At 33.6% G+C, this 11069-nt stretch overlaps 1 protein-coding gene across 2 annotated transcripts; it reads left to right on the top strand.

Annotated features, from left to right (window-relative positions):
* The first annotated feature begins 1663 nt into the window (after positions 1-1663).
* On the top strand, positions 1664-10956 carry tamo (PUB and ZnF_RBZ domain-containing protein tamozhennic). Of its 2 annotated transcripts, none has more exons than XM_081980967.1 (9): positions 1664-1875; positions 1953-2105; positions 2154-2353; positions 2413-2592; positions 5291-5594; positions 6540-6960; positions 8853-9049; positions 9207-9416; positions 10316-10956. In XM_081980967.1, exons 2-9 carry the CDS (start codon positions 1973-1975, stop codon positions 10531-10533), a joined length of 1863 nt encoding a protein of 620 aa, XP_081837093.1. In that variant the 5' UTR covers positions 1664-1875; positions 1953-1972; the 3' UTR covers positions 10534-10956. The 2 variants fall into 2 exon arrangements, with proteins under 2 accessions (XP_081837093.1, XP_081837092.1); XM_081980966.1 differs by having other exon boundaries at positions 1946-2105.
* Positions 10957-11069: the final 113 nt, after the last annotated feature.

Here is an 11069-nt window from a genome sequence, read left to right as displayed (position 1 = left end):
GTTAATGGATAGGAAATTTAACAAAGATTGCAAAAATGTACCTGAAAAAGTGAATTTCACACTACAAGTGGGCATTACAGGCGATTTTGTTCCTGACTGTCCTTGCAAACTGTGTTTCTGGCAGTTCAAACTTTGACACCATTTTTCTCCCTGGCTGTACCAAATTTTTTAGTGTTTTTCCAGGTTAATGTATCGGAAATTTAATGAGGATTCCAAAAATGTACTTAAAAGAGTCATTTTCTCATTCCAAATGTGCTTTACAAGCGATTTTGATCCTGACTGTCTTTTCAAACTGTGTTTCTGGCAGTTCAAACTTTGACACCGCTTTTCTCCCTAACTGTACCAAATTTTGTAGTGTTTTTCAGGTTAATGGATAGGAAATTTAATAAAGATTGCAAAAATGTACTTAAAACAGTCATTTTCTCATTCCAAATGTGCTTTACAAGCGATTTTGATCCTGACTGTCTTTTCAAACTGTGTTTCTGGCAGTTCAAACTTTGACACCGCTTTTCTCCCTAACTGTACCAAATTTTGTAGTGTTTTTCAGGTTAATGGATAGGAAATTTAATAAAGATTGCAAAAATGTACTTAAAACAGTGAATTTCACACTACAAGTGGGCATTACAGGCGATTTTGTTCCTAACTGTCCTTGCAAACTGTGTTTCTGGCAGTTCAAACTTTGACACCGCTTTTCTCCCTGACTGTACCAAATTTTTTAGTGTTTTTTCAGGTTAATGGATCGGAAATTTAATGAGGATTCCAAAAATGTACTTAGAACAGTCATTTTCTCATTCCAAATGTGCTTTACAAGCGATTTTGTTCCTGACTGTCTTTTCAAACTGTGTTTCTGGCAGTTCAAACTTTGACACCGCTTTTCTCCTTGACTGTACAAAACTTTGTAGTGTTTCTGTCATTTTCTGAATCCAAGTCGGATTGACAAGCAATTTTTTTTCTGACTTTCAAACTGTGCTCATGTGGTCATGTAACTGCCTGGCTTAATTATCCTTTAAAAACCACGTGATATCTGTCACTAATGTAAACATTTTCCTAGAATTACAGTTTAACACGGTTTTCTTACAGTTTTCCAAACAACACGTGTTTCTGGAGATTTATGTCAGTTGTTTTGACAATTGCCAGTAAATTACTGGTTAATTACAAATTATTTAAATAATAATATCTTCAGATTTGCGTCAATTTTTTGTGTGTTGGATACATTGGAATTTTAAACGAAAACTGCTTTAAAATGACGTTTTGGTTCTGCCAATTTGCATTTATTTTGGCTTCTACAAGGTTTAACTTGAAAATGGCAAATCCCATTAAAATGCCGTTTTGTTACAAGCATATCTCGACCAAAAAATCATTAATTTTTAGTCTTTTTTGTGAGTATTTTCAGAATGCTTACCTTATATAACTTCTGTCATCCTGGGGATACCCAAATAAGGGGCAAAACGCCAATGGTTTTTTCAAAAATTAGTGGCTATATTTACGAATCTTTCAATTTTCAAATTAAATCGTATTGCAGTTCAAAATACTGAAAAATTTGTCAAACTCATAAATACCGCTTCTCCAGCCCATCCCTACTACGTTCACCTCATCTCTACCAAGTTGACCAAACAACTTTCATGACAAGATTGACAAGTGACATTTACCCTACTATAAAACGTCATTTAATTTGTCATCTATTTATCAACAAACATTGATAATAACTTAAAAAGGCAAAATATTTAAATTAAAAGCCTTTTCTTTGTAATTACGTGTATTGTTTCGCCTTTTTTAAGTGTTACACCCTATTTTAACCCTACTTCTAGTGTCCTATACAGCTGACATCAAGATTAATATGTGTTAAAGCTCCAAAGTGAAGGTTGGCTCCTTTGGGTAAGTGTTCCAGCAGCTGTACCTTTGAAAAGAGGACACCCTGCACAACATTGACCCTTATTTATCCAAGGTTTTAGAATATTCACTTCAACTTAGTATGGTGATCATGGAGAACTACTATGCTCAAGAAAAATGTCGAGATTTGTGGATAAAAATAGACCAGCTCCATTTAGGATATCTGGAACTGGAAGAGAGCCCAGAAAAAATTAAACAGCGCGAAAAGCTTGAAGGTAAACCGACATGCAATCTAAGAACTCCTCAAAACAGTTGATTTCCAGAGTGTATTGCTGAGTTTCTATTCTTGGCTTCCCACAGAGGTAAATTTGTTTTTGCTGAGACTGAGGATGTTCTATACCGGTCAGCAGCCTTTAAAAAAGATTTTAGCGGTTACAAAGCTGCTCCTGGTTGGAATGCTTTACAAATGTATGCAGCCAATTTACTCACTCAACCCTGGAGGAGAGAGTACAGGCAAATCAAAGTATGACCAAGGTTAGTGCATATTTAGGGGTACTACCACACAGTTTCTGTTGGTTTTAGACCTATTGTGGATTTTACAAACATCAAATTGAAGCAAACTTGTTAGGTGCTGAGACTATGTTCGAAGCTATGGGTTATAAACATGTGGGCAGTGGTGTTTTGGTTTTAGATGGTCCTATTTGTCCTGATAAGGTTTCAAATATATCTCGGGATTGTTTGGTGGCCTATGTTGAATGTCAAGTATGTCATTTGATTTGTATAACAAGGGTTATCCACCACATTAAGAGTTTAATATTTGTATTAAAGGAAAATTTTTGTTTTCTTTGGTTTTTAAAAACAAAAATCTACAACTTGATTAGGAATGAAATATCTGAACAACATTTGAGGTGATAAAATATTACATTTTGTAATTTTAGAGAATCTAAAGAAATAGCACATTTAGAGTCATGTGACCTTACTAGTCTTTTCACATTTGGATACTTACACAGTAAATTTCAACCATAAAATAATTACTTTTATAACTTTAAATTATGAATTTAAAGCTACATTTTATCAAATTTGAGCACTTTGACCGAGGGGTAGACCGCCGATAATTTTTTGTACACCAAAAAGCCTATTCGCCTACAAAATACCTTGAGATGCCTTTAAAGTACCTCACAATGCTTTTATTATTGCTCAAAATGTCCTCGAATGCCTTAAAACTGCCTAAAATGCTTCATATTGCCTTGAAATACATCAAAATGCCTTTAAATTATTTAAACTGCCTCAGAATGCCTACAAATGTTTACCTACATGTGTGGCATTCTTAAATTTAGTTATAAGTCCTCTGGTATTGAGATAATGATAAACCTTGATAAAATACACTCTTGAAAGTAATTTTTTATGGTCACATGACAGTTTTTAGGTCAGATTCATTAAGTAGCATGTCTGATTTTACAATTTGTACATAACATTTTGACCCTTGTCAAAGTTGATTTTTTTTTAAAGTCACCTGACAGTTTTTAGATTAGGTGATAACGTAAAAGTTTTTCCAAATTTTTGACACTTGATTTAACCTTGTGCCGAAAGCAGAATTGATTTTCTAAGGTTAGGTGACTGTTTTTCCAAATTCTAACAAACAAAAAATATTTTTTGTGGGGTTGTCTGAATTACGGGTTATTTTTTGACGTTTAAACGAATCTTCTAACTGTCATAGTAATCAAGTTAGCACGTGTCAAATAAAGACACCTATCATTTGAAAGAGAACAGTTGAAAAAATAAATATATAGTATTTTAAATTTAGACAGTGTGGTAAAATTGTGAGAACTACGTCACGTGACGTTGATAATTAAATTTTTGAGCATGCAACACTGTAAAGACCAGTTGACATTGTCAAAAACAGTCACGTGGCCTTCAAAACGCGGTTTAAACTTTAGAAAATTGATGAATCAAATTTAGACAGTTGTACAAACTTAAATTGCAAAATACACGTCACGTGACGTTGATAATTAAATTTTTGAGCATGCAACACTGTAAAGACCAATTGACATTGTCAAATACAGTCACGTGACCTTCAAAACGCAGTTTAAACTTTAAAAAATTGATAAATAAAATTTAGACAGTTGTACAAACTTAAATTGCAAAATACACGTCACGTGACGTTGATAATTCAATTTTTGAGCATGCAACACTGTAAAGTCCAATTGACATTATCAAAAACAGTCACGTGACCTTCAAAACGCAGTTTAAACTTTGGAAAATTGATAAATAAAATTTAGACAGTTGTGCAAACTTAAATTGCAAAATACAAGTCACGTGACTTGGATAGATAGATAGATAATAATAATAATAATAATAATAATATAATAATAAATTTGTTTATTTAGCTAATAGCTATATACAAAAAACACACAACAGTAAGTATAGGTATACAATTCTAAATATTTTCAAAATGCGGACATATTTACAATGTGTTCGCGTAAATGGACTTTAAACATTCTCACAGTATTACATTGTTTTATACATTTTGGTAGCTGATTATAATTAAGAAGTCCTCTATATAAAGGCGAATTTAGGGCTTGATCTGTATTACAATGTCTTAAAATAATAAAATCATCACAATTTCTTGTGCTGTAACTATGGACCTCAGAAAAGGGTTTTATTTTTCTACACAGGTATTCCGGCAGTAAATAGCTTTTATATAGATAGATAACAGCTTTTATTTAAAACAAATAATTACAGGGTAATTATGTTTAAACGCGTCAAAGATAAAGAAGAAAAAAGTATCTAGTATCGATACTTTTTTCTATAGATAATTAAATTTTTAATTTTTTAGCTTGTTTGAGCTTGCAACACAATAAAGGCCAATTGGCATTGTCAAAAACAGTCACGTGACCTTAAAAACGCAGTTTTTAAAAAATTGATAAATAAAATTTAGACAGTTGTAAAAACTTAAATTGCAAAGTACACGTCACTTAAGTGTCTTAAACCTCCTAAGAAGTTTTTTAAATTGCTAGAGCTTTCTAGAGCCATTTTGGCAAAGTCACAGGCATCAAGTAACCTTAAAAATGTCCCAAAATGTCCTCCAATTGCCAGGAGGGTTTACAAGTGACCTAAACCTACTAAGAAGGTAAAAAGAGGACACTCAAAATTTCAGAAACCTCCCAAAAATCTCTTAAAATTGCCAGAGGACTCTAAGAAGGTTCTAAATCTAGAGAAGACGCCCTAGAAACATTATATAAGTAGTATATTTTGAAATAACCTCTGATTTTTTTCCATCTACTCTCCCTTATATTTACGATGTTCAACTGGACTATTAAAAATATTTAATGTAAATTATATATTATAATAATTTCCTTGGAATGAATTAACATTTGCAGCTACTCTGTAATAATAAACTCTTTGTGGTGGATTACCCTAATTTCGTCCAATAACTCAACAAAGTAACCCATTCCCACAGATTTTAAAACATATTTGGGAAGAAGTATCTCCCGTTTTTAACATCAGTTGGCTGGACGTCCTGGAACATCGCGCAGCCTATCCCGGAAACATCGATCATTGCATTCGTAGTATTAAAATCAAGTATAACTCAAAACATCCGTTAAGGAGTACTAGAGCTAGTCCGCACGATAATGGCGCCCAATTAAGTAGCCAAAGCTCGGTGTGCAATAATCTAATGCCGATGTTAAACGGACAAAGTTATGCTGCTGCTTTAGCAGGACATAATCATGTTTCTTTATCTGCACCGGTTGTTGTTCCAACAGGTAAGTTTTTGCTTAAAACTTTTCTAGTATTGCGTATAAATTGGTTAGATACAGGCAGACAGTAAATTCACAAAAAAAATTATGTACTACTATTTAAAGCCTTCTACGTAAGAATGAAGTAACGCAAAAATGGCTCCTACGTCACGAGGCACTAGATTCCTACTCAGCGAATTTTGAATCACTTCTGTAATGTTTTGAATATGTTATCTTATACAAAAACTTTACAACCGCATAAAGTATCCCTAAAAACGCTCAAAGTAATAGTTTATTAGAGGTAAAATCATTCAAAATTGCTGATGTTGATCTTTATCAATTCAAGGCAATACGAAGATCTTCGTATTTAACAATTTTGTATATTTTCTAAGTAAATCAATCAAAAAATCGTTTAAAATGGCCAGAAGCCTCTGTGACAAGTGTCCTATTGGTATAACCCTTAGAAAAATCATTTGTAATGGCAAGATGCTTCTAATAATACTATTGAAAACTTCCTAAGAATTGTCAGGGGTTTACCAGAGTCCTGAACCTTAGAAAAATTGTTTCAAATGGGCAGAAGTCCCTAAAAGTTGTCTGAGGATCCTACAACTGTCTTAAATCTTAGAAAAATCTTTTATAATAACCAGACGCGCCTCTAAATGCTATCGAAAACCTCTTTACATCTACAGAGATCCTAAAAAGGTGAGTTAAAAATTTGAGCATCCATCTGAACTTTTCTTAATGACACTTTATAATTTTTGTTTTCTGGTGTGGACTTAGTGAAATTTGTGCACTCTTTATTTAGTAATGGCAAACCATTTTTCCTTCAATAATAATTTAGTAACAAGCAAAGAAAAAATCCATAATCACACTAAAACACAGAACAACGCAAGCGTTAAACGCGACCGAACTGAAACGTGCCTCGTGACGACACACAACTTCAATTGGTGATAAATTCGTTATGCCTTTCAGTACCATATTATGTATCGCACGCCAATGGATGCATAAACAATTTGCCATACGGTTACGCCACTTATCCTGGTCAAGTTCCGGTAGTAAAACAGCCACTTTTACCCTCCATACCGACACAAAACGGTTACTATTACAATGGCGCTCCAATGATGCCAAGTACAGCGCCGGTAGTTCCCTATCCCATACCTACGGCTCAACTAATTGAATTAGACAGTAGAAACGGTTACGACGTGATTGACGATGGAATGTCCTCCAGAACGCGAAGATCTCGGTTAAGTTCTTCTAATGGCACTTTAGAGAATGATAGAGGAGGTAGAAACGAAGCTGTAGGTAAAAATGGATTTGCGTCAGGTCCAGAAGATAGTAGACAGGACGTGGAGGAAAATTGGGATTATGTTTACAAGAATCTAGAACGTCAAGGGTAAGTGTTCTATAAAGTCACTTATTTGAGATTTTGTAATTTATCGAGAATTTTCTTTTGCAAATGTTCTTTTTCTTCTTAAGTAGATTTTTTATTTGTTAGTTATGAATAAAAGCTTGCTGTTTTCCCACAATCAAAACATGATAATGCTCAAATAAATTCAAAACAGCATATTTGTAGATTACATTTTTATCAACAAAATATTATCAAACTATTTAAATGGAATAAACTTGTCTAACTACTTGTTTATCAATACATACAATCTAGCAGCATAGCTAAATGATTGATATGATTCTTAATATGTAGATTCCAAAAATAAACTCAAAAGTATGATTTTGCAACATACAGGCATTAGAATTTTGGACGAGTGGTCTTAGCGTTTTCAACTCACGCTAAACCTTTACAAACCAAAATAAGGTTAGTTTTCAGACTCTAAAACATCATTTCCAGAAGCTTGAAAATTACTCCTGATTCAGGTAGTTAACGTCGAAAAGCTCAAGAAGCTTTAAATTCATGTATTTGAAAAAACAAGCAGTGTCGTGAAATTGTAAAATGTCACACAGTCGCGTCTCTTTATGATACACACCGCAAATTGTTCTTTGTAACTTTGTGGAATTAAATTTGGTAGTTGTGACGTTAAATGACACTTTAAGACGTTATACTTGACACTTTAGACACTTAATGATACTTCACAGCGTGACTTATATTCAGGTGACACTTGTTATAGCTATTAAAACTCATTTAGTAGTGAGATTAAACTGCCAAATGCAAAGCAGTTGTGTTTTTATAGCTCCATAGAGTTGAATTTAACAGTTGTGACATTAACAGACACTTTGATATGTTTTTAACGTCACCTGACCGCTGTCAAAAATCACGCAGCTGTTATGCTATGTTTGAAAGTGTTTCTTAACGTCAGAACTGTCAAATTTGGCTCATAGAGCTTTAAACACAACTTATGGTGAAAATCCCAGATACTTTTTAGTTATATACAGACAATATCCTATATCACATGCTACGGTGCCTACCAATGAAATGACACTTTATATTATGTCAAAACAATATTTTTCATCGGTGTTGCCAATAGTTGCGTTTATTCCTTATTTTCCTACAATATGTGGTTCAATTCTCACTTGAAGGTTACAGGATTGTTACTTTCATTAATAGTTTAGTATTAATCATCCTTTGTAATACAAAACTTAAAAAAACTACAAAAAAATATTTAGTTAATAATAAAGTCTATTAAGTTTGTCACGTGCTGGTCCGTATTTCGTCAAAAAAATTTTAAAGATACGACAACATTGCCGTAGCGCATGCGCACTCCAAAATTTTTGACTAATATTTCTTATCAGTCACCTTTTTCGAACAAAACTAACGGTATATAACCTCTAATGTATTTGGAAAATCCTCACAGCATCTATTTGGCATTTTATACTTTCAGGTCACTGGTGAACCAGTTTTGACAAGTATGACAGCTGTCACGATGCGCAAGCAAAGTATTTAAGTGTTCTTTAACGTCCCAACTGTTAAATTTGTCTCCATTTAGCTGTAAATACAATTTACGGTGAAATTCGTCAATATAACTATTTCTAATTTTATAGTACCAGGTCACCTGTGGTGAACAGGTTTCGACAGTTGTCACGTGACATAAGAAAAGTATAAAAGATTTCCTTAGCGTCAGAACTGTCAAATTTGGCTCTATGGAGCTGTAAAGACTACTTACAGTGTGGTTCCTCCAAACGCACATCTACTTGGCATTTTATAATTTCCTAATAGTCTAAATTCCATTGCCTGCGCATTTATTAACCTGTGATTCACCATTATCTTAAATTCTCCTAAAATTCGTGGCATTTTATCCAAAAATAAATTTCTGAGAATTTTTTATTTCTATTTAGGTACAGCAAAGATTTAGGTGAGCGTGGGGATGTGTTAGGACTAACGGTGAGCGATCGGCAAAGAAAGCACAATAAAGAGAGCAAGAAAGTGAAAGCGACCAATCTCGATGACGCTTTAAACAGTTTGACAGTCAGTGATAGGCCACTGAAGATGACTGAGGCTTTAGAGCAAATGAACGCTAATAAAGTAACCGAGAGTAAGTAGTTTTGTGTTTTTGTTGTGTCTTCCGTTTTGTAATTCAACTTAAAAAGTAACAAAAAGTTGATCACAATTTTCAGCATCTTGAACATCATTTCTTTAAGACTAACCATTGTTCATCACTGCTAATTATAACTAATAAAACTTATATTTAGAAATTCCTCCTAAAGAACGGAGGAACTCGCAGGGAAGTTCTTATGAAAACGTTAACCCGACCGAAACAGTGAAACAACCCCCAAAATCGAGTGGAAAAAGTGCAACCCTGAAACATGCCACTTTAGTGTCGACCAAAGTGTCCGTTAAGGAAATACCAGAGGCGACCGTACCGAAAATTACTCTACCGCCAGAACTTAGAAAGGCAAAAGGTACGTATAGTGTGTATCAAATATTTTTTTTGTACGAGCGTTTTGATTGAATTACACAGTTGGGATCTTTCCCAGGGTTGCCAAATTAGGGGATTTCCCCCAAGTAATATTTACATGAGGACTAACTGGGGAAACCACCCAGTTTGGCATAGTTTGAGTTTATGAAACACGCACTATACTTTCTCAGTGTTGTTGTTGTTCTCGGTTTGTCTAGGTAAAAGAAAGCAAAAGTTTTTAGCTTGATTTTGACGTTTGAACGAACTTCCTAGCTGTCATAGAGACCAAGATAGGAGCTGCCAAATTGTGACATCTTTGAAAAGCTCACTGCTCTATTTAACGGTCAATATCTTGGTTATTTCTAATTTTTTAAAGAAAATTGTATTCAGGAAGAAGAAAGCCAAAGTTACGAGCTACGTTTTGACGTTTGAACGATCTTCCTAGCTGCCATAGAAACTAAGTTAGAAGCTGTCAAATTTTGATACCTTATTCAATGTTTCTAGTACAGTTACACTGTTGTTTTGATGTATAATATCTCGGTCATTTATAGTTTAAAAAAAAACTGTGTTGAGATAAAAAATAGCTGAAATTATGAGTTGCTTTTCTATCTGTCATAGTAGTCAAGTTAGCACGTGTCAAATAAAAACACTTGCCATCTTAAAAAAAACCACAGGTTTAGGGATTTTTTTTATTTCGACTGGGGAAATCGAGTCGACGTATCTGGCAACCCTGGTCTTAACTGCGTTTAGTAATAAATACGTATTTTTAAATGGGACATCCTGTAGTTTTCACAAGATAGAGCAGAGGAAGCCTATTTTGCTATTTTATGTAAAAAAGACTAGCCTGTATATATTTTCTACTTCTCTCTTTTAACTATTACATTTTGCATTTATCTGTACTAGTGTCTGTTCAAAAATGGGAATGTAAGTCTTGTACATACCTCAACGACTTAACCAAAGACATTTGCGAGATGTGCAGCAAAAGCAGAAACATCGACACCGATCAACGCATGGAAGTGGGTGGACCTGAGTGTTCTACCTGCACTTTAGTAAATCCTAGGTCGGCCAAACTTTGCCAAGCGTGCGGAAACGATTTAAAAAATTCTCCCACTTATATTTAAGTTTTTTTGTAAAAAGTGTTTTAAGCCGCAAACTGCGCACAAAATGCGCCATTCTAGTTGTTGAGTAATTTTTAGGTTTTATTTTCTAGGTTGTTTTGAGCAGTATGTTTGCCTTTTGAATTTTATTTATTAACTACAAATACGGTTTTTCACGCTTATAATTATTTAAATAGTCAACCTTCATAATAGAGAATCTCTATTATTTTAGTAAAAAGTTTGTTTCTATACAAGAGTCCACTTGTTGAACATTATTTATTATAGAAACAAACAATGTTTTTACGTGTTTTATCACCTGGTATATTAGTATATACAGGGCGTTACTCAACAGTTTTTGACTGACATAACATATTAGTGAGTAAGCTTAAGTATGTTGAATTAACAGCTTTATAAGTTGCCAAATTAAAATTACTTTTGACTGTTGAATATCGTTTTATTCCTTTAAAGTTCAAATTACAGGTAAAATTTATATTGTATATCTAAAAAAGCTTTCAATAAGTAATTCCTATTAGGCACTTAAGGAAAACAGCTGATGTACG

Source organism: Ips typographus, linkage group LG5 (genome assembly GCF_016097725.1).
Source record: "Ips typographus isolate SLU linkage group LG5, UJ_Ityp_2.0, whole genome shotgun sequence".
In the NCBI taxonomy this organism is placed as follows: domain Eukaryota; kingdom Metazoa; phylum Arthropoda; class Insecta; order Coleoptera; family Curculionidae; genus Ips; species Ips typographus.
This window is presented reverse-complemented; position numbering and strand designations above follow the sequence as displayed.